Below are 25,718 nucleotides of genomic sequence, written 5' to 3' on the forward strand. Positions count from 1 at the left end.
ATGGGTTTTCAAGTCTTTGGGGTAAATACCGAGTAGAGAGATGGCCGGATCATATGGTAGATCAATTCTTAGGTTTTTGAGGAACCTCCATACTATTTTCCATAGTAGCTGTACCAATTTGCAGTCCCACCAGCAGTATATGAGGGTTCCTTTTTTCTCCGCATCCTCTCCAGCATTTGTTATTACTTGTCCTGTTGATTATAGGTATTCCAACAGGTGTGAGATGGTAGCTCATTGTGGTTTTGATTTGCATTTCCCTAATAGCTAGCGATGTTCTGCATCTTTTCATATATTTGTTGGCCATGTGTATGTCCTCTAGGGAGAAGTGTCTGTTCAGGTCCTCTGCCCATTTTTTTATTGGATCGTTTCGTTTTGTTGTTGTTATTAAATTGTATGAGTTCTTTGTGTATTTTGGACATTAGGCCCTTATCGGAGGTGTTGCTTGCAAATATGTTTTCCCATTCAGATGGTTGTCTCTTTACCTTGTTGACAGAAGCTTTTTACTTTGATGTAGTCTCATTCATTTATTTTAGCTTTTACTTCCCTTGCCTTTGAGGTTACATTCATAAAATCCTCTTTAAGTCCAAGGTCCTTGAGTTTAGTTCCTATGCTTTTTTCTATGCATTTTATTGTTTCAGGCCTTATATTCAGGTCCTTAATCCATTTTGAGTTAATTTCAGTGTGTGGTCATAGACAACAGTCTAGTTTCATTCTTCTGCAGGTGGCTTTCCAGTTTTCCCAGCATCATTTATTGAAGAGGTTTTCTTTTCTCCACCCTCTGTTTTTGGTATTTTTTGTCGAAAACTATATGCCCACATAAATATCGATTTACTTCTGGACTCTCGATTCTGTTCCACTGGTCCAGGTGTCTGTTCTGTTGCCAATACCATGCCATTTTGATTACTGTCACTTTGTAGTATAATCTGAAGTTGGGCAGAGTGATGCCTCCGACCTCGTTCTTTTTTCTCAGGATGGCTTTGGCAATATGGGGTCTTTTGTGCTTCCATACAAATCTGATGATTTTTTTGTTCTATTTCTTTAAAAAATGCTGATGGGTTTTTGATGGGGATTGTATTAAATCTGTATAATGCTTTACGTAATAAGGTCATTTTAACTACGTTGATTCTTCCAATCCAAGAACACGGAATATCTTTTCATTTCTTTGTATCTTCTTCGACTTCTTTTAATAGGGTCTTGTAGTTTTCATTATATAGGTCCTTCACATGTTTAATTAAATTTATTCCTAGGTATTTTTTCCACTTCTTGTTCTGACACTTGGTTATTAGAGTATAGGAACGCTATGGATTTTTGGACATTGACTTTGTATCCAGAAACTTTACTATATTTGCTTATTGTTTCTAGTAGTGTTCTTGTGGAGTCTTTAGGGTTTTCTATATAGAGAATCATGTCATCCGCAAATAGTGACAGTTTGACTTCTTTGTTTCCTATTTGGATGTGTTTTATGTCTTTCCCTTGTCTGATTGCACTCGGTAGGACCTCCAATGTTATATTGAATAACAGTGGCGATAGTGGACAGCCTTGCCTTGTTCCTGATCTTAGAAGGAAGGTTTTTAGTTTTTCACCATTAAGTATAATGTTGGCTGAGGGTTTGTCATAGATGGCCTTTATTATGTTAAGGTACTTTCCTTCTAGACCAATTTTCTTAAGTGTTTTGATCATAAACGAATGCTATGTCTTGTCAAAGGCTTTTTCTGCATCTTCGCATATGATCATATGAGTCTTATTTTTTAATTTGTTTACATGGTATATCTCATTAATAGATTTGCACATGTTGAACCATCCCTGTGCCCCTGGGATGAAGCCCACTTGATTGTGGTGTATAATCTTTTTAATATGTTGGTACATTCAGTTAGCTAGTATCTTATTTAGGATTTTTGCACACGTGTTCATAAGGGAACACTTTCAAATTCATTTCAGGAGGCCAGCATTACACTGTTACTAAAACAAGACCAAAAAAAATTCCTACAAAAAATTATAAGCCAATGTCCCTAATAAACATTGATGCCAAAGTCAACAACAAAATATTAGCAAAGCAAATTCAACAATATAATAAAAGGATCACACACCACAATCAAGTGGGATTTATTCCAGAGATGCGAGAATGGTTCAATGTTCACAAAGTCACCATGAAATACCACATCAACAAAACATAAAATAAAATCATATAATGGTATCAACATTTTCATTAAAAAAATTTAACAAAATTTGAGAACCATTTATGAAAAAACTCTCGACTCAGTGTGCACTGAAGGAACATACCTCAACATAATAAAAGCCATATATGGCAAAACACAGCATAAGACTAAATGGTAAAATACTGAACATTTTAATTCTCAGATCAAGTAAAAACAACGATGCCCACTCTTACCACTTTTTATTAAACATATTATTAGAAGAACTAGCCACAGCGATCTGACAAGAAAAAGAAATAAAAGGTATCTAAATTCGAAATGCAGATAATGATATTATATATATAAAAAAATCTTAAATACTCCACCGAAAATCTATTAGAACTGATAAAAAATTCAGTAAAGTTGCAGGATACAAATTAATATGTGGAAATTAGTTGGGTTTTTATATACTAATATACAAAATATCAGAAAGATAAATCAAGAAAAACATTCAATTTACAATTACATCAAAAGACCAAAATACCTAAAAATTAATTTAACCAAGAAGGTGAAAGACCTATAGCCAAAAAACTGTAAGATATTAATGAAGGAAATTTAAGCTGACACAAGTAAATGCAAAGATATTACGTGCTCATGGATTGGAACAATCAATACTGCTAAAATGTTCATGCTACCCAAAGTGATTTACAGATTCCACATAATGCATATTAAATTATCAATGTTTTTTTCAAAGAAATTATAAAATAATCATAAAATTATGTAAAAACAAATGTCCTCAAATATCCAAAGCAATCTTCAAAAAAAGAACAAAGTTGGAGGTATCATGCTTCCTGATTTCAAACTATACTGCAAAACTATAGTAATTAAAACAATATGGTACTAGCATGAAAACAGACACATAGATCACTAAAACAGCATAGAGATCTCAGAAATAACCCCAGGCTTAAATGATCAATTAGCCTGCCACAAAGGAGGCAAGAATATGCAGTGAGGAAAAGACATTCTGTTCAATAAATTGAGTTGTGAAAACTAGACAGCTACATGCCAAAAATGAAACTGGACCACTTTTGTACACCATATATATGAATACCTTCAAAATATATTAAAGACTAAATATTAGACCAGAAGCCATAAAATTTCTAGAAGAAAACATAGGCTTATGTAATGTTTTCTTGGATATGTCTCCCCAAGAACAATAAAAGCAAAAATATACAAATAGGATTACAGAAAACTAACAAGCTTTTACATGGTGACAGAAACCATCAACGAAATGAAAAGTCAAACCACTGAATGGGAGAAAATATCTGCAAATGATATATACAATAAGGGGTTAAAATTCAAAAAATATAAAGAACTCATACAACTGAACATCAAAAAATTAAAAGAATCCAATTAAAAAATAGACAGGGGATCTGAATAAACATTTCTCCTAAAAGGACACACAGATGGCCAACAGACACATGAAAAGATGCTTAACATCGCTATTCATCAGGGAATGCAAACAACAATGAGATATTACCTCATACCAGTCAGACTGGCTATTATCAAAAATAAAAGAAATAACAGGTGTTGGCAAGGAGGTGAAGAAAAGAGAACACCTGTACACTGCTGGTTGGATTGCAAACTGGTACAGTCACTATGGAAAACAGTTTGGGGATTCCTCAAAAAACTAAAACTTACATGAGCCATAAATTCCACTACTGGATATCTATCAAAAGAAAATAAAAATAATAATTTGAAAACCTATGTGCATCCCTTATGTGCAGGTTCACTTAATATTCTTGAATTTTGAATCTGTCATGTGCCAAATGGGCATAACTTCTTCCTGAATTACTGTGGGGGTTAAACAAAATTAGTTATGGACAAAACTTGTACCATGCCTGACAAAGAGTTGGTGCTAAATAAACAATAGGTATTTTTATTTAAGAACATTGAGAAATATATGATAACCATGCTTATAGGTAAGATTATCCTGGTAGGAACCAGATTTCTGCATTGCTTTGAATTATAAAAGTAGAACCACCTTTATCACCATATTAGTATTACCTGCCGAAGGTTTATGTCCAAATATGCCATTGAAAAACGCAGGCATCCGTATGCTGCCACCAATATCTGAGCCCACACCAATCACTGAGCAGGCAGCTGCCAGGGTACAGCCCTCACCGCCTATGGGAAATGCAAAATATTCCTTTTAAATAAACAAATTAGGTTATTATTTACGTGAAGTATATTTTATCATCTTTTCATTTTAAACCTTTCTGTGTCTTTAGATTGGAAGTCTTTTGATTCTTAGCTTCCATCTCTCTGCTCACTTTACACGTCTGTGCTTGCATGTTGTCCACTTTCTCCATTATCATCCTTAGCATATTAATCATAGTTGTTCTAAATTTATGGTCTGATAATTTAAACATCACTGCCATATCTAAGTCTGTCTTTTCCAAACTGTGATATGTATCTTTTTGTATGGTTTTAATCTGTTGTAGAAAGCCAGATGTGATGTACTGGGTAAAAGGAACTGAAATAAATAGGCCTGTAGTGTGAAATTTTATATTTATCTGGCTAAGGGCTAGGCTGTATTTACTGTTTTCTGTATCTGTAAGTGTCAGATGCTAAATTTGCATCCTTGCCTTTGTCTCTACTGTTGTCTTTGGGTTTTCCTAGAGCTGTATCAAATACCATGTATGCTCCACAGTTCATTTAGTTATATCCATCTGTTATACAGAAGCCCTATTTATGTGTATTAAGATCTAGGGAGAGAGAAAGCATTCTATAGTCCTACATCTCGATCTTTTAGTTATTCTGCACTCCTGGCCTATAACCTTAATAAATGTTTCTCAGTTTTGCTTTTCCTCTTTTGTTGGGACAAGAAGCCTAGAGGGGGCCGGAGTTAGGTATTTTCCTGTTTCCAGGTAGGTTCCGTTAGTCTCTGGTAAAACCCCAGTTAACTATCTGATAAGATAGTTTAACTTAAGGCACTCCTTGTTGGAAACACAGAATGTTTTGGTCATATTTCAAGATTGCTACTTACCCCACTCCCCCTGCCAGAAGCACAAGATGATTTTTCTCCTATCTTCACTGTGATAACCTTAGTAGGGCTCCTGGCTATAAAATTCATGAATGTGTTCAAGGCCCCTAGATATTTTAACTCTCAAACTTTTACTCACTGAACATCAGGCAACTGATCAATTATAGTTTAAGTTTTCCTTCCCCTGTACTGATTCTCACAAAGTTTTCTGTTTCTGGTCTTCTGGAAAGTTTTGATTCTCTTTATCTATCTTTCTTTCTCTTCAGTTTTTGAGACAGTGGTTTGTCCTATGACATCAGTTTTCCACTGTTTCTGAGAACAGTTGCTGATTTTCAGTTTGTTCAGCTTGTATCTTGGTGTACGGAAGGGAGTAGGAACTTCCAAGCTTCTAACATGATGGACCAGAAACCTAAAGTCACATTTACATTTATAATTACTACAATAACATTACAAGACAGGTTTCTTTAATATGGCTATTTCACAGATTGAGGAAACTGACCCACTGAGTACCTTCATTATGTTACCAAGGTCACATAGCAAACAACTGTCAATGTTATCTTTGGCTCTAGCAACCACAAACTTAAACACCATATTTCACTAACCCACATTATACATGCCTTCAGGTTTGATAAAAGTCATGTAAACTCTAGCCCCTAATACTGTCTGTTTTGTTCCTATATCACTTATTGCTAATTATTAATTTCCTTTGCTTGACATGTCTCCTCTTTTTAACCTGCATAATGATGGGGCACTGTCATGGACCCCATTTCTTCTCCATTAAAACACATACCCTGGTTTTTGGTTTTTTTGCATTCATTCTTATAGGTTATAGATTAGACATTGTACCATGTTTATGATGACAATTCCTAAACTTTTTTTACCCCAGATCATTACTCTGACTTATATACATATCCAATAGGCTACTTGACACCTCCAATGGGTGTCATAAAAACATCTTAAATATAACATGTTCAAAGTGGTATTCCTAAATCATGTTGTCCCCATTTGTCTCTGTTTTTCCAGTTTTTTTCCATCTGAATGAATGGCTACACCATCTTTTTGAGGGTCAGAAACCCAAGAGTTATTTTTTACTTTGTTTTTATCATCTCCACAAACACTACTTGAAGCCACTATCATTTATCTCCCAGAAAACTTAAATTGACTTGTAATTTCTCTATTTGCTTCAGCTTTTGCTCCTCTACATAATCTGACCTGGATGAAACTTTTTGATTTCATCTCTAACTCCTCTCTGTCTTACTCACTACACTGGCTTCCTTTCACTGAACACACTAAGCATGTTCCAACCTCAGGCTTTTGCGCTTTCTGTATTCTTTACCTAGAATGCTCTCTGCTTGACCGACTACCCCCACACCCAGAATAATTAGTTATCTCTGATCTGTTGGGTTTCATAATAAATATCACCTCCTTAGAGAGAATTTCCATGACCATATGTGCTATACTCCTGCATTAGCACAGTTTCAAGCGCAAAAGCATAGTTATCAGAGCTCACTGTCCTTACGTTATTTTATCACCTTAATTTCAAGAAGATATAGGTGGTCCTGAGCTAAACCAGCTTACTAACTCACATTCTTTCTCTCCTCCTTCCTCCCCCTCTCTTGCATTACACATATACACACATACCCTCAAACCAAGAGTATGAATGTTCATTATTTACAATACACTTCACCAATCCATGACAAATTTTGCAACTGACTTTACCATAAACACCTAATTATGATTTTCCCAGAGGTTTGTGCAATAGTATCTGTACCACCTCCTCAAAGGGACTCACTGAAATGTTCAACTCACCAGAACTTCCACCTGCAATATGCTGTAAATTATATGGGTTGTTTGATCGGCCATAGATCTTGTTGCTGGATTCGTACCACATGCACAGCTCACTACAGTTGGTTATGCCAAGGGGAATGGCACCAGCTTCCTTCAGTAAAGCCACTACAGTGGCATCAGATTTGGAAATGACATTACGACGATTCACAAGGCCAGAAGAATTAGGCATTCCTGTAAAGTCCACAGGATAAGAAAGTTAAAATGTTATTAAATAAAAATAGGAACAATTTATTGAGTACCTTTAATGAACCAATCCAACAATTTGTGAGTGATTGCTTAGTACTGATAGGTGGTGTGACTCTGTGGAAAGTGCACAGACTTTGGAAATGGAACTGAGTTCAAAGCCCATCTCTGTAGCTTCCCAACTCTACAAACACTGGCAAAGTCACTTAACTTTCCTGATTCTTGGTTTTTATAGGAATAAATTAAATATTGAATGCAAAGTATATGAACACATTTAATAAATAAAAGCTATTATTATGAATTCCACCATTCAACAACCCAAACTGTTAAGTACTTTTATTAACCCATCTTAGAGAATAGTTTAGAGAAGTAAAAAGACAGAATCAAGCTCATGCAGAAAATCGAGAGAGAGGCTAGAAAAGGATCTAGGTATACATGAAAACTTGATATAAAATAAAAGTGCCAATTTGATCGATAAGGAGAGGAAGACCTTGTAAAAGTACTAAAAAGCTGGCCTTCATATGGAAAAAGAAAAAGAAAAAAAATATATATATATCATACACAAAAATAAAACTACAGTAAATAGGTGAAGGTGGAAAATCATTAAAATATTAAAAGAAAATATATACAAATATCTTATAACCTCAGGTTTCCAAAAAATTTTAAATGACATAAAAGCAGAAATTGTAGAACAAAATTTATTCACTCAAAATCTTAATTTTGTTCAACAAGTCATAAAGATAAAAGACAGGCAAAAACCAGAGAAGTTATTTACATTATAAATATCAAAGAATGAGTATCCAAAATATATAAAGAAATCCCATAGCTCTACAAGAGAAAGACAAAAACACCAATAAAAAAAGGCAAAGAAAGTTAACAAGAATTTCAGACAAAGAATCTTGAAAGGCCAAAAAAACATGAGAAGTTGCTAAATCTCAAAAATAATCCAGGAAATCCAAAATTAAATCAATAATGAGATATCATTTTTCATCTACCTCACTGACAAAAAAAATTAATTGAAGGACATCACGTTTTGGCAAAAACATAGAGAAATGGAACTACTCATATACCTGTAAGAGAATGTAAACTGATAAAATACTATGGTAAGCAATGTCCCAATATCTAGTGAAGTAGGAGATGTTTCATACTTTATGAACCAGCAATCCCAATATTATACATACTGCCATGAAAAATTGTCACACATATGCATATTTCTTATAGTGGGAAAAAACAGAAACGATCTAAGAAGGATAAGGGAAAAATAGGTTGTAATTTATTCATATAATAATAATAATAATAATAATCAAAAGTTAAAATAAGTAAAGATAGAGATATAGATATTGATAATTCCAAACATAATTTTGAAGTAAAAAACACTGTAGAAGATGTACAGTATGACAAGATTCATGAAAACAAAGCAGACAGAATATTTATTATTCAGTATTGAATTCATAAGCACATGAAAGTATTAAGAATATACTTGCAAAGGAGACATAAATTTTTTCTGTACTACTTTACTCTATTTAAAAAGAAAAATAATTAGCCTACAGGGAAGTACAAATTAAGTGCAGATTAAAACCAAAATGAGACATCATATTATAGCCACTATGATAGTCAAAATAAAAAAAAGACAATAGCAAATTGTAAAGATGTAGAGAAATGGAAATCCTTACACACTTCCAGTAGCAGTGTAAAATGGTACGGGCATTTTTGAAAAAAAATTACAGATATTCAAAATGTTAAACATAAAGTTATTAGATAATGAAGCAATTACACTCCTATATATATAACCATGAAAACTGGAAACACATTTCCACAAAAAGCTTGTACACAAATGTTCATAGCAGCATTGCTCATAATAGCCCAAATGAGGGTATATCCCAAATTTCTATCAAACTGTGAATGGATAAACAGAATGTCATATAGCTATATAATGGAATACCACTCAGAAATAAACAGCAATGAAGTACTAATATATGCTATAACATGGATGAACCTAAAATCATCATGATATGTGAAAGGAGCTCCTCTCATACATGGTACGATTCCATTTACAGGATATATCCATAAGAGTGGTGATAGCGGAGAAACCTATTTTGTTCCTGACCTTAGAGGAAAAGGTTTCAGTTTCTCACCATTAAGTATGATGTTAGCTGAGGGTTTGTCATATATAGCCTTTAATATGTTGAGATACTTTCCTTCTACACCCATTTATTGTTTTAATCATAAATAGATGGTTTTGATCATAAATGGATCCTGTAGCTTGTCAAATGCTTTTTTGAATCTATTGATATGATCATATGAATATTATCCTTTATTTTGTTTATGTGGTGTATGATATTGATCGATTTACCATCCATCCTTGTGCCCCTGGAATGAATCCCACTTGATCATGATGTATAATTTTTTAAATGTGTGGTATTTGATTTGCTAGTATTTTGTTTAGGATTTCTACCTCTGTATTCATCAGAGACATTAGTCTAACATTTTCTTTTTTTATGTTATCCTTACCAGGCTTTGTTCTCAATATCATTTAATTCTGCTCTAATTTTTATTATCTCCTTCTTTCTGCTGACTTTGGGCTCTATTTGTTCTTCTAGTCCTATTTTTTTTAAATGTAATGTTAGGTTGTCGATTTGGGCTCATTCTTGTTTCTTGAGATAGGCCTGTAATAATATGAACTTCCCTCTCATTATTGCTTTTGCAGTATCCCTAAATATTTGATATGTTGTAGCATCATTCTCATTTGTTTATATGTATCTCTTGATCTCTCCTTTTAATACTTCTTTGATCCAGTCATTCTTTAGTAGCATGTTGTTTAATCTCCACATATGTATAGTTTCCTCCACTTATTATTATTATTTTTTTGCACTTGATCTCCAGTTTCAAAGTACTGTAGTTGGAGAATATGCTTAGTATGATTTCAATCTTCTTAAATTTGTTGAGGCTAGTTTTGTGTCCCAACATATGATCAATCCTTGGGAATGTTCCATGTGTGCTAGAACATGGTGTTTTAGGAGGAAAGCCTCTGTAAATGTTGATTATGTCCAGTTCATTTAATGTGTCATTTAGGCTGACACATTAGGTCTCCTATTGTGATTGTGTTTTTGTTAGTTTCTCCCTTTAGTTCTGTTAGTAGTTGCTTTATGTATTTTTGTGTGCCCTGATTGGGAGCATATACATTGATAAGTGTTATGTCTTCTTGATGTATTGTCCCCTTTAGCTTCGTGAAGTGTCCATCTTTGTCTCTTGTTACCTTTTTTATCCTGAAGTCTATTTCATTGGATATAAGGATGCCTATACTTGATTTTTTTCTGGAAGCCATTGCCTGGAGTATCATTTTCTATCCTTTCACTTTGAGTCTATATTTGGCCTTGCAGCTGAGAAGTGTCTCGAAGGCAGCATATGGTTGGGTTTTGGTTTTTGATCAAATCTGCTACTCTGTGCATTTTTATTGGCGAGTTCAGTCCATTTACATTTAGGGTGATTACTGATATATGAGGTTTTCCTATAGTCATTTTATCTTTTGTTTTCTGATAGTTCAGTGTCTCCACTGTTTCTTTGACCTTGTGATTCTGTCTGTTATTTTAGTTTGATGGTATTCTATGGTTTTTCCCTCTTGTTCCCTCTTTTTTAAAGTTATGTGTCTCAGTTCTAGATTTTCTTGAGTGGTTACCATTAAGTTTATGTAAAAAAAAGTTTCATATATACAGTAGTCCTTCTTCTTCCTCATATGTCTTATTTCCATTTCCCTTTGCAAATTCAGACCTTTACCCTCTTTGCTTTTCTGTTTTTGTCGTCTGAAATTATCCCTATTTATGCTGTGAGTTCATTTCTGATTTGCAGTAGCCACTATCTTCTCTCTTAAAAATGTTTTTATATTCTTGAACCATTATGTAATATTTAAATTTATAATACCTCGAATAAGATTTGCAATACTCTGTTTCTGTCTGTTAGTCATCTTACTCATAGATTTATATCTTTTTGCCTGTTGTTTCAGGTAAAATAACCCCCTTCAGTATTTCCTGTAGTGCAGGCCTTGTGGTGGAAAAATCCCCCAGCTTATGTATGTCTGTAAAGGACTTTATTTCTCCTTCGTATCTAAAAGAGATGTTTGTTGGATATATTATTCTTGGCTGGTAGTTTCTCTATTTCAATAGTTTGAATACTTGATTTCACTCCCCTAGCTTGTAGAGTTTCTGCTAAAAAATCCAATGATATTCATGTGGATGGGGAGTACAGCATAGGAAATGTAATCAGTAGTATTGTAACTGCTATATGTAGAGCCAGATTGGTGATAGAGTAATCACGGGAATCATTTCAGAAACTATATAAACGCATAACCAATGTACTATATACTTGAAACTAATAATGAAATTAAAAAAAATTCGATGATAATCTAATGAGCTTTTCTTTATAGGTTATCATCTTCTTTTCCCTGGCTGCCTTGAGAATTCTTTCTTTGTCATTAATTTTTGGCAGTTTTGATACAATGTGCCTTGGAGAAGGCCTTTTTGGATTGAGATAATTAAGTGTTTTGTTTCCTTCTTAGATTTAATGATTCAGTTCTTTCCATAGGTTTGGGAAGTTCTCATTGACTGTTTGCATAGGATCTCTGTTCCCTTCTCCTTCTCTTTTTCTGTTATACCCATTATTCTTATATTGCTTTCTGATAGTTCTATAGGTTTTTTTTTTTCTTTTGTTTTTAACTGTCAGGTCTCTCTCTCTTCTTCTATCCACATCATTTCCATATTTCTGTCTTCGATATCACTAACTCTTTCCTCCATCTGGTCAGCTCTATTTCCTAAGCTCACTATTTCATTCTTCATCTCTTCTATTGAGTTCTTCAGCTCCAAAGGTTCTATTTGGTTCTTTTTAAAAGTTTCGATCTCTTTTAGCAAAAAGTTTCAATCTCATTGATTTTATTTCTGAATATGTTAAACTGCCTGTATCTTCTTGCATTTCACTGTATTTTTTCAAAACTGCAATCCTGAATTCTCTGTCATTTAGATTGCATATTTCTGTATCTTTAGTTTTATTTTCTGGAGATTTTTCATTTTCTTTCTGAGCTGCCTTGTCACCATGGTTGTCCATGGTATTTGATGAATTATTTATCCACATAGGCATTTATGGGAATGTACTTTATTTAAAAAAAATATTGAGTGATATCTCTTTAGCAGGTTGATAAGAGGTTTTTCTTTTGTTTTCCAGTAAGTGGCATACAGGCCTCCTGCACTGGCCAGGCTTCTCTGGTGGGCAAAAAAAAATGCCCTTTATTCCCTGAGGTGTCTCGTCTGTGACTAAGCTGCCTTGGTCCCACGGCTCTACCCTCATGAGGAAATGTGGTGGGTGATGGGGTGCTGAGCCCTTAAAGAGCTCCTGAAGTCCTGGTGCTACCCTAGCAGCAAGGTGCAGTATTGTGCTGCCTAAGGTACTCCAGTGCCTCTGCCAGGCTCATCCTGGATAGGAGGGGGTGGGGTAGGGAAGGAAAGCCCACTACTGTGCCTATGGCTTTGTTTTCCTAGTAATGGCGATCACCAGACTTCAGCTGCCTGGCTTCCATTCACCACCTGTCACCCCTAACCAGCTGCAGTGTGCATCTCAGTTCCCAAGGCTGCAGACTCTTGCTCTATAGCCCAACACTCGCTGCTAGCTCTGGGATGATGCAGGGAGGTGAACTCAGTGAGGGTGGGAGAGGGAAGTCAGGTTCCATGGCTCAGCTTTTTGCTTGACAATGGCAGTTGCTAGAACACACAGCTGTTGCACCTCTGTACTCTGTCTCTGCCCTGGCCTCTGCTCTGATTCCTGGGTTCTGCCTTAGTATATGCTGATCACTCAGTCATGAACGCTCAGGGCTACAGAGTACTCCACAACCCGATTCTTCCCCTCTCCCTCAGTACTGCAGGGAGCTCCAGGCTGCTTCCACAGCACCTGTCTCTGCTCTCTTCCCTTTCCTCTTCCCTTGCTCACCTGATCTGCCCACTTTCAGATGTTCTGATGCGCAGATTTCTCAGAAGTGTTTGTGTGTTAGGCTGAAATCTTTTGTTGTATTGTATCTATTTAATTTGTTGTAGTTTCAAGGGGAGAGATCAAGGGGATCCCTCACACTGCTGTGCTTCAGACATCACCCTCATATTTTCCTTTTCTCTTCAATCATTTTTGTTTATTTCTGTCTCTCTAGGAATCTGTACATTTCATTTGTGTTGCCTAATGTGTTTATATTAAGTTACTGCTATTACTTTATAATCCCTTTAATATGATTAAAAAGTGTACTCATTCTACCTCTTTCTAGATTTTACTCTTATTCTCTCTCTCTCGTTTCTGTAGCTAAAATCTTGTCAGTTTTCAGATCATTTCAAACCAACTTTTAGTTTCATCAATTTCACCTATTGTTTTATTGTTTTCTAGCTTAATCTAATCTGTATTGTTTACTTCTACTTGGTTTAGATTTAGTTTGCTCTCCTTTTTCTAGTTTCCTAAGGTGGAAATGTAGATCATTGATGTTAAATATTTAAATATTTTTTTTCTTCAAATATACTCATCCAAAGGTCCAAATTTCCCTCTAATCATTTCTTTAGCTGTATCCCACACGTTTCAGTATATTGCTGCTTTGTTTCTTTTTAGTTCAAAAGTTCCATTTTGCTTTATTCTTTGACCCATGTATTACTTAGAAGTATGGGATTTTTATTTACTTTTAAATGAGATAATAATACTATTCTTATAGTCTGCTTTGAGAATTAGTGGGCACTGAGCATAGCCCCTCATGTGCCATACATTTCTAACAGATGATGGTCACTATTGTCTCTCTTCACAATGGAACTTGCAGAATATTTCCCCTCAATTCAAAAATGAAGAAAACTCTTACATTAGTCTTTCTCTTTGGTAACATTTTTTTTCCGGTTTATAACTTCAGAATATATATGCCATTTGTGGGTTTGACCCATGTATCTAAAGACCCATGTATCTAAAAAACAGTACCTTGCAGCTGGAAGGCTTCTTTGACTGTGAAAGGAACCCCTAGGAAGGGCCATTTTTTTTCCAGGGTGGCATCATCTTCCCTATTCTCCAAGAGCTTCTTATCTACAGCATGAGCCTCCTTCTTAGCTTCTTCGAACCTAGAAAAAATAAAGCAGAGGTGTATCAAGCACACAAAGTAGTCATCTACCTTATTAAAAGAACATAGATTAGCATATTGAAATTAATGTACTTGTCAAGATACTTATAAAGCTAACCCCCCTTTTTTATGGTGACATTGGTTAACATAATCCAGTAAGTTTCAAGTGTATGATTTAACAGTAAGGCATACACACACACACACACACACACACACACACACACACACCTGAATAAACTGTCGTGTGACTTAAAATATCTTTAATATATATTTTATATGTTATATATAAAAAAATATATGTTCACGACCCTTAGTTAAAATTCTTTCTGTCACTACATATTTGATTCCTTTCACCTCATCTACCTCCTCCTTCCTCTCCACCCTCTGGTAACCACTAGTCCATTGTCCATGTCCATGAGTCTCTATTTGTTTGTCCCATTTGTTTGTTGCTTTTAGGTTTATATCCCATGTATAAATGATATTGTATGGTTTTCAACTTTTTCTGTCTGGCTTATTTCGTTTAGCACAATTATCTCAAGATCCATCCATGTTGTCACAAATGGCGGTATTTCATCTCTTCTTATGGCTCAGTAATATTCCATTATATATATGTACCACAGCTTCTTTAGCCAATCATCTATCGTAGGACACTTCGGTCGCTTCCATGTCCTGGCCAGTGTGAATAATGCTGCTATGAACATCGGTGTGCTTTGGGTTTTCAAATCTTTGGGGGTAAATACCCAGTAGAGGGAGAGATTGCTGAATCATATGGTAGGTCAATTCTTAGTTTGAGGAACCTCCATACTGTTTTCCATAGTGGCTGTACCAGTTTGCAGTCCCACCAGCAGTGTATGAGGGTTTCTTTTTCTCTGCATCCTCTCCAACACTTTTTACAACTTGTCCTATTAATAATATAAAGCTAACCCTTTGAACCAGTGATTCCTTTTTTAGAAATTTATCTAAAGTACAACAATCCAACATACTGAAAAAGTATATATGAAAGATGGTCATTGAATCATGATTTGTATTGGGAAAAATGTGAAATTGGCTCATCACAAAATAAATTATTATATTATTTATATCATATTATGTTATATTACATTATAAATTATTATATTATTAAACTATTATGGACGACTATACTATCAATAATAGTGATGTTTTCTAAGAGTTTTTATTGTTCTTCAAAAATTCTTATGATGTAAACTCATTTAATTTTAATGAAAAGAGGAGGACACAGTGTTATGTTTCTAGTCTAGTCTCGATAATGTGAAAAATATACATGCATTTGTAAGCAACCAAGTGTTAATAATGAATAACAACTTTTGGTGCTAAGATTATAGGTACATTATTTTTGTTACTTTCTTGTCTTTTGCAAATGTTCTACAATAGGCATATATTACAGGAATGCTCAGAAACATAAAATTAAATCAATATGCCAAAAATAACACAGTTCAAGTGTATGTGGTAATATAATCACTAAATTACATAATACCAGTGGAACTTCTCAGCATCTCAAGCAGTAATTCTTCAAAATAGGAATTTTAAATCCTCTAAATAAACTGCCATGTAACTTAAAAATAACTTTAATAAAGAATTTTTGGGCTCACTGGAAGCAGTATTGATGTTTATTAATTACTTCAACAAATATTCAAAGTATTCAAACAAAAATAAGTATATTAAAATCTGTGCCTTCAAAATGAACAAAACTTCTAGAGCTATCATTTCTTACTTCTGTGATCTGTACAAGTTCTTTTATCTTGCTGGATTTCAGTTGCCTCAATTGTACATTTGGGATCTCTATCTAGCAGGATGGTTGTGAAGATACAGTGAAAAAATGGATACAAAGTACAGCTGGTAGTCTCTAAGGAGGATTTATCACTGCCATGTGTATAAGACAGTATGCTAGAAAAGGAAGAAACATGAATTTTAGAGTGTACCAGCATAATGGATGATGGATGATAACAATGATAGTTAATAATCACTGATAGTGCTAGGCACTGCTCTAAACACTGTACACTCACTCAATCTTAACAATCATGTGAGGTAGGTAACATTATTATACACAATTTACACAGGAAGAAAGTCAGGTTCTGGGACATTAAGAATTGTGTCCAAGATCACACAGCTAATAAATGATGGAACCATGATTTTATATTAAGGTTTAGTTGGTTCTAAAGCCTAAGAACATAGACTCCAGACCTGAGCTGTCCAATACAGTAGCCATAAGCCACATGTTTCTATGGAGCATTTAAAAAATTGACTAGTGTAATATGTTGAAATGATAATATTTTGACATGGTTAAATAATATGTTATTAAAATTAATTACTTATTTTATTTTTAAATTTGGCTGTTAGAATATTCAAAATTATATGTATAGCTCACATTTTATTTCTATTGTATAATACAGACTTACAGTGAGAATACATAAATTTGTATCCCAGCTCCATTATTTACTGTCTCCTTAGGAGTGTTACTTAACCTTTCTACATTTCAGTTTCCTCATTGAGTAATAAAACTAATAGTATTTACATCATAGGATTGTTGATACGACTTGATGAGCTAACACATTTGTAAATACTTACAGTAGTGTCCAGAACATTGTAAACAGTAAAATAGTAATTGTTACTGGTATTATTAATACCTCTTATTAAAGACAAAGGGAACCCCAAGCAGAGGGAATAAAAAATGATCCAATAAGAAAACACGACCCACTTTCAAGAAAATCTATTTAAGTGTTGCTCTAACCTGTGTTTACTGAGAAGTACTCACTCACCAAAAGGGGTGGGAACCCTGCTGTCAGATCTATACTATGGAATGCTGCTATTCTTGTGTGTTGGACACCTGAACAAAGTGATACAAATCGAATTTCTCTCTCTCTCTCTTTCTCTCTCTCTCTCTCCCACCCCCCCCCCCCCCTCACACACACACAGTTCAACCAAAAGAAATAGGTACCTCAGTTGTTTAGCGCTAATACAGGGTTCTGAAATTAAGAATTAATGGCAGGACACTAAAAAGAAGGCTCACACATCTACTTCTGAGAACCCCAGAGCTACCTCAGTTCATGACCTTCCCAGGCTCTACTTGTTTAAATATCTTTTGAAGTCTGTAAAGTTACTAGAATATTTATGATTATTAACCCCACTACTACCTTTCCCCTCTTAAGCTAGTCATAGTCACAGACTATACTTCAACCAACATAATCTTAATGCACATAACTATTTAGAAACTACAGATGTTTCTGCATGTCTAGAGCTAGGTACATGGTAAATTCATTATCATTTGTCAAGCAAAAGCCTAATGCTCTGGGTGTTGCACATTCCAGGGACCTTGTAGCCACGTGCTGTCTACCTGAGAAAAGCAGGTACTTTCCGCCCTTCTTATATCTCATCCCTCTCATTTTGGTTGTACATAAAGGAGGTCAGAAGGATATGAAGCTAGGGACTACCACTGCCTAAAAATAAAAGGGGTTTCAGTTACCAATTTCGAGAGACTGGGGAACCTAAGACCAGCATCTCCAACAGGAAGAAGACTATAACTCCAGTAAAGCACCCATGTGCCTAAGAGTGCTACTTCTTGAAAGCTTTTCCAGATGTGAATCCTTATCCAAAGTAGAAGGGCCTGTGTGTCAGGAAAACGGCCTGGGGTCAGGAAAGAGGACCTCAAAGAACAATGTCCCAGTCTGGGAAAAAGGAGGACCTAGGAAGAGATAGACACAAGAAGGACGCAGTAGCTAAAGGAAAGTTTTGTGACTAGGAGGTGAAAATAACTCAGGAAATTGGTCCTAAACTAAAAGGAAGCCTTCAGATGATTTCAAGAAGACTCCAGTGGGGGTAACAAGCAGCTGCTCATGGGAGAAAGGCATAAGATAATACTGAAAAATTAAGGAGTGCAAGGGCTCTTACATGGAATATTTAGGAGTTTGGAGATGGACACATTTAAAACAGGAAAGTGGCATAATCTATTTTGTGATTTGTATATCCTTTGACTTTTACAAAGTAAAGGATATTGAAGGCGCAAAAATGAGAGCAAGGAGACTATTTCAGTAGGCAGTTTTGGGACTAAAGTGTCAACAGTTGGGATAGAGAAATATGGAGAGCTATACAGACAGTGTATATTGAGATAGTATTTAGAAGTAGGATTCATAGAGAATGATAGAAAATTAGAATCCGATGGATGAAGAAGGAAAAATCAAGTTTTTTGTTTTGTTTTAGTTTGGCTTAGATGACGGTACATGATGGTACTATCCACTGAGATAAAAACAGAAAGAGGGAAGGTGATGAGTTCCATTTTAATTACTTTGATTTTGTGGAGTCCAAAGGCTATCTAGGTGGTGATATCAAACAGGCAGATGTATATCGGAGCTTAGTGGAAAGGTCTGGGAGTTAGCATTTTCTAAATAGTATTCGAAGTCATGGACAATTGCAGAGGCTAAATATATTTATAATTATATGCATAAAATATAAAGGTATACATGAAATTATAGAATAGAAATTTAAGGAACGATAAAGTGTATCTTAATATAGAAGAGGCAAGTAACAAAATAATAGAAGAGAACAATTCTATTCTAGAGGAGATACATCGGCAAGCCAGCACAGCAGGAAATACCAACCCTCATCCTCCCACAAAATAAAACAACAATTAGATAGCTACCTATGAAACAAAAGAGGCCTTGGAAGACTCAAGAATCCAATTAAGAAAAAATAACCATGCAGAAAGGATTGCTAGAGAGAACACACCATAGTGGAGATGTTTGAAGACAGCTAGGAACAAACGTGCTAAGGGAGGCAAGAAAAAAAACACTGATGTTACACACAGCATGGACAAACTTAACAAAATTATATTTGAAAATCTCTCCTAGAGGTATTTATCCATGTTTTCTCTATCTCCAAATCTTCAATCCCTTGAAAAATACTACTCTGCCCCATTTCCTCCACCCATCCCCCCAAGCAGCCTCTCCACTCTCTCCTTTGTAGGCCCGCATCATCACTCACTTTCAATGAGGGCAGCGATTTAATTATTTCACACAGAAACAAGTTCCACAACAAAAGAACCCCCTCCTTAGGACTCACACTCCTTACAATACAATAGAAAAATATTAAGAGAATTTCCTTCTCTCTCTCAGATGTTTAAATATATACTCTGTCAATGAATTAACTACAAACCACATTTCAAATAAAAACCCAGTGCAGAATCTGGGGAAATATCTTTGGACGATGGGATTGGTACAGAGCTGGTCCATAGAAGAAGGAAAGGGGCAAGGAAGAGCTCCTGGAACATAAAGACTCTCTGTATCTGTTTCTGTGAACTTCAGCTTTGGATGTCTGTACATTTATATTACGGCTCTGTCACATAGTAGCTGTGTGACCCTAGGTGATTAACTTAACTTCTCTGGGACACATGTTTCACAACCATAACGTAGGAAATATAACTTTTTTGGAAAAGCTGTTGAAGTGTTAAATAAGAAAGAATATATATAGTAAACTATAAAGCAAAAATCCATTTGGTGTAGTGTTCATATTTCATAAATGATATTTTAAATGTTTATAATTTTATAATACTGGTTATTTTTTATTTTATTTATATATACAGTAACCATCTATGTCAGGTGATAATAATTTTCAAATTTTTGTAGCAATATAAACTTTCACTTAAAACTGATTGACTTAAGTTAAAATAGGTGATTCAGTTCTAATAAGTATATTAACAATTTCAGAGCTGCTGTGCAAAAAAGACAAGAATCTTTTTTTAAATAGGAATCATTTTTATTAAACTTTGTCAGAGAATGTGATAGGTAGATACCATTTGGTGCCTGAATCTGAAGCTAACTATTCCTGGTTCTATAAATTAGTTAATATCTTTGATCGAATTTTGAAAACTGATTTGCCACAGGACTGTGATGACAGCATAACCAAGACCGGTACAGATGTTAAACAAGAACACATAAAAACTTACAAGCAATGTGGCTTACTAAAAAAGACAACAATGTTAAAGGTGCTATATGAATGACTAAGATCAGGAAAATGCCACCCTTTGTCATAGTATGATAAGAACTGTGTTGTGTAGGATGCCACAGAAAAACAAATTCAAATTTTGTCTTCCTAATACCTCACAGCTCCCTGGAAGGGTTTACTTGGCAAATAAGACATATAAATCAGACACCTAATACCTTTTTAAAATAGCATATGCTATACTAAATCCACATCAGAAAATGTAGTAGTAAGAGAAGTTTCTCCTATTAGAGTAGCTATCAGACTCATTAATTCGGTAAGCGTTCAGTGATGCCTACCAGGTTTTAGGCCTTGTTCTGGATGTTGGATATGTAAAAACCAAGGAAATGTATTCCTCACCATCAAAGATCTTAAAGTCGATGAGGGGTGAGGGGTGAGAAGAGGCAGATGCATAAGCATTAAAGCTCAACAAAGGGCAGGAAGTGCTGAATTGTAAGTCAGGGAAGGTCCCAGTGGGAAACCAAAGGAAGGACGCAGGGAAGAGGAATCCAGGAAATATGCCAAGATGGCATGGCCAAAACAATGGAAAAAACACGAAAGAGTAAAAATGCTTACCGGTATTTTACAATTCCGTTGATCTGTGGGTTCACATCCACAATTCTGTTGATATAAGCCTGAATAACATCTATGCATTTCACCTACAAAAGATAATAATTTATTTAACAGGTGTTTACTTAAAAAACAATTTATCCATTTAACAATATGTAAGGAAAGCCTCCTATGTGCATTAACCACTTTTTATTTAGGACATCTTCAATGAATTATCCAGTGCAGTCCACTGGGAGGGGGTAAAAGATATTTTCTTTGAAGCTAAGAAGTCAGAAATATACCAGTATTAGAAGGCTATGAAAAATGGGTATGGATGAAAAGCATAAACTCCCATCTAAGTAAATAGAAATTGGAGTTCAGAGATATTATCTATATGTACTCAACTAGTACCTAGTTTTCTAGTGAATAACTAACATAATGATAAATATCATTTTATAGTAATACCCTAAAACTAAACATTATACATAATCTTTGCCAAGTCTAGGAGTTGAGGAGTGGAGATGTAAAAATGCATTAAGGCACAGTCTCAAAATAAAATAAAGGACACCAAGTTAAATTTTAATTTCAGATGGATAGAGAATAATTTTTAGTATAAGTATGTCCCAAATATTGCATGGGGATAATCAGACAAAAAATCATGCATTATTTATCTGAAATTAAAATTTAACTTATTGTCCTGTATTTTTTTTTGCTTACTCTGGCAACCTTTGGCCAAGGATCTTTAGGTTAGGAATATGAGGACGAGTAAGACAGATAAGCCACCTGGGGAGAATCTTAGGATTAGTATTTACTTATTAAGTACAACTACAGTTTTAATGATAATTCTTATACATGGGACAATAAGCGTTAAGAAATTATAAAGCAAAGTAGAACTCCCAAATAAAGAGGAAAGAAAATGAAGTAAAAAGAAACTAGATCAAGCCAGAAAAAAATAAGGAAAGGGAAAAAGAGAAAGTAAGTATAATAAATTGTAAACATGATATCAAATGGAAAGAATTAAACCAATAACACTGTAATAAGTGAGAAATGAATTCCTCTATCAGAGAGCAGAGATGTATCAAATTTGGTTGGGAAAAAAACTCAGCTCAGCTATACATTGTTTAAAAGAAATTCACCTGGTACAGAAAGACAAAGAACAGTTAAAAATAAAGGTATGGGCAAAGATATATTAGGTAAATTTAAACAATAAGAAAGCATGGACAGCACCATTACTATCAGATAAAGCAAATTTCTTTTTTAGGGAGGGAAGCTGATTATGCATTTCTCCCTTTTCTATTGGCATTTTTTATTAGTTTCATAAACAGCACAGTGGTTAAATATTTATATAATTTATGTAGTGATCCCATCAGTTACTCTAGCACCCAGCTGGCACCACACGCATCCATTAAAATATTACTGACTGTATTCCTCATGTAGTACTAATTTGTACTTCATCCTTCACCTTTTTAACCCAGCCCCCATCCTCTCTACTCTGGCGATCACCACTTTGTTCTCTGTATCTGTGAGTCTATTTTAATTTTGTTTGTTAGCTTCTTTTGTTCCTTAGATTCCACATACAAATGAAATCATATGGTATTTGTCTTTGTCTGTCCAGCTTAATTCACTTAGAATGTAATACCCTTCACATACATCTATATTGTCACAAAAGGCAAGATTTCATATTTTTTTATGGCTGAGTACTAATCCATGGTATATGTGAGTGACCTTGAGCATCTTTTCCTATGTCTGTTGGCTATCTATATATCCTCTTTGGAAAAAATACCAATTCAGGTCTTCTGCTCATTTTTAAATTGGACTGTTTATATTTTTTGTGTTGAGTCATATGAGTTCTTTATTTTGGATATTAATCGCTTATCAGATGTATCATAGGCAAGTATCTTCTCCCATTCAGTAGGTTGTATTTTCATTTTGTTGATTGTTTCCATTGTAAGGTTAGCAATTAAAATTGAAGGTGAGATAAAGAGCTTCCCATACAAGAAAAAGCTAAAAGAATTCATCACCAACAGCCAGTACTACAAGAAATGTTAAACTGCCTTCCTTAAAAGGAAGGGGGAAAGCAAACAAAAACATAAATGTGAATAAAGAAACAGCAATAACTATATACCTATCAATAATCACTTTAATATAAATAGATAACATGCTCTAAATAAAAGCCATAGAGTAACTGAATGGATAAGAAAACAAGACGCACACACATGCTGTCTACAAGAGACCCACTTTAGATCAAGACACACACTAACTGAAAGTAAAGAGATGGAAAAAGATTTTTCACTGAAACGGAAATTTTAAAAAGCTAGGTTAGCAATACTTATACCAGACAAAATAACTTTAAAACAAAGGCCATAATAAGAGACAAATAAGGACATGTCATAAGATAAAGGATCAATACAACAAGAAGATATAACCTTAGTAAACATAAACACCCAAAACAGGAACACCTTCATATACAAAGCAATTATGGACCAACATAAAAGGGGAGAGCAACAGTAATACAGTCATTGTAGGGGACTTTAACACCTCATTGACACCAACGGACAGATCTTCCAGACAGAGAATCAACAAGGAAACAGCAACCTTAAATGACATACTGGGATGGCTTTAACTGACATATTCTGAGTGTTTCATCCCAAAGTGAGAGAATATACATTCTTTTCAAGTGCACATGGAACATTTCCCAGGACTGACCAAATGTTGGGCCACAAAATAAGTCATAATAAATTTAAAAAGACCGAAATCATATCAAGCATCTTTTTTGACCATAGTGGGATGAAACTAGAAACTGATTAAAAGGGGAAAAAACCCTGAAAAATACACAAACACACAGAGGCTAAAAAACATGCTTTATACTAAACAATGAATGGGTTAACAATAAGATCAAGGAAGAAATCAAAAGACACCTTGAGACACGTGAAAACGAAAACATGTAAGGCTAAATAAACAAACAATCCAATTTAAAAAAAAATGAGTGGAAGACCTGAATAGACATTTCTCCCAAGAGGACATATGGATGGCCAATTGACATATGAAAAGGTACTCAAGGTCACTAATCATCTGAGAAATGTAGGTTAAAACCACAATGAGATATCACCTCACATCTATCAGATGTCTTTCATCATAATCCCAAAACAAGCGTTGGTGGGGATGCGGAGAAAAGGGAACTCTCGAACACTGTTTGAGATTGCAAATTGGTAACTAGGGAACAGTTCGGAGGTTCCTCAAAAAATTGACACTAGAACTACCTTATGACCCAGGAATTCCACTTCTGGGTATTTATCTGAAGAAATCCAAAACAGTACTTCGAAAAGATACATGTATTCCTATGTTCACTGCAGTATTATTTACGATAGTCAAAGTGTGGAAGCAACCTAAGTACCCATCAGTAAGTGACTGGATAAAGAGGAGGTGGTATATATAAACAATGGAAAATTACTCGGCCATGAAAAATAATGACATCTTATCATTTGTGACATGGATGGACATAGAAGGTATTATGCTAAGCGAATTAAGGTAAAGACAAATATCATATGATTTCACTTATATGTGGAATCTAGAAACAAACAAAATAAACAAACAAAACCTCCAGAAGCAGAGTATACAGAGAACTGATGGTTGCCAGATGGGAGGGGGTGTTGAAGGGCTGGGTGAAAAAGGCGAGGGATTGAGAAGTACAAATTGGTAGTTATAAAATATTCATGGGATGTAGAGTATAGCATGGGAAATATATCCAGTATTATTGTAATAAATATGTATGGTGTCAGATGGGTACTGGAATTATTGGGGTGAGTACTTCGTAAAGTATGTAAATGTTTAACCACTATGCTATACACCTGAAACTAATTTAATATTGAATGTCAACTATAACTGAAAAAATAAAAATTAAAAAGTATATATTGTGTGATTATTAGATGCAAAGTCAATTATCAAATGCAAAGTTTACTTACTGGATGTATATCAATTTTATATTTTGTAAGTAATTGTCTAAATTGTTTGACAGTATATCTTATATTTATTGGGGTAGTAATATTATTCATTTTGTTTTTTATTGTATAGACTATGCTCCCATTACTAAAGAATTTATAAAGACCCCTAACGGCATGGAAATAATAATTTTGAAAAAATAAATATTTTTAATAATAAAGAAACTTTATCCTCTAAATAAAAGGTAACCTTTGGCCTTCAGAGACATAGGGAAAACAGAGTAGCGACTTAATGGCCTTTTCGAGCCTGCAGTAATAGTATAAAAACTGAAGAAGACAAGTGCCATCTCAATTGCAAAGCCATGGTAAGTAAGAGACAGAAAAATACTTGAATTTTCTGAGGAGGGTCTCAAGGTAAACTGAAGATATCTGTACTTTAGAACTTTTCTTCAGTGTACAGGATTTACCCATTCACGTAATTAGGCACCAAATGATAACATATAAATGCATATGGAAAATATGTGTGAATATGTACAGTCTGTTGGAGTTAGCTAATACTCTTTGAATAGGTAATATTGTCAATTCCCTTATATTTACACTTCTTTCTTGATCTTAGAGTAATTTCTTGCTGTTTAAAAGAGAATGGAGATAAAATATACAAAGCTCCTAGTATACAGTAAGCACTCTTTTAAAGGATAGGTGTTTATTATTCCATCTAGAACCCTAGACGTGAACAAAAGTACAACTGGAGCTGACCTGGTTTCACATAAAATATTAGGTCAAACCATTATTAATTTTATAATGGCTTCCTCCCAGTCTCTGGCAATAAGACCAACAGGAAGCCAGCTTTCTCAAATATTCAGTGATGTAGGGCAGTGTTTCTCGATCTTGGTACTGTTGACATTTGGGGCCAGTTA

At 34.6% G+C, this 25,718-nt stretch overlaps 1 protein-coding gene across 1 annotated transcript in view; it reads right to left on the bottom strand.

Moving 5' to 3' along the window:
- Positions 1-25,718, bottom strand: part of FAAH2 (fatty acid amide hydrolase 2) — a 55,467-nt gene that overhangs the window by 27,722 nt on the left and 2,027 nt on the right. The window contains exons 2-5 of the mRNA XM_016166276.2: positions 20,891-20,973; positions 14,188-14,324; positions 6,988-7,197; positions 4,200-4,319 (exon numbers count right to left, since the gene is read on the bottom strand). Of these exons, the coding sequence (XP_016021762.1) occupies positions 4,200-4,319; positions 6,988-7,197; positions 14,188-14,324; positions 20,891-20,973 (550 nt within the window). The remainder of the gene's footprint in view (positions 1-4,199; positions 4,320-6,987; positions 7,198-14,187; positions 14,325-20,890; positions 20,974-25,718) is intronic.

Source organism: Rousettus aegyptiacus, unplaced genomic scaffold, assembly GCF_014176215.1.
Source record: "Rousettus aegyptiacus isolate mRouAeg1 unplaced genomic scaffold, mRouAeg1.p scaffold_m13_p_9, whole genome shotgun sequence".
Lineage (NCBI taxonomy): Eukaryota > Metazoa > Chordata > Mammalia > Chiroptera > Pteropodidae > Rousettus > Rousettus aegyptiacus.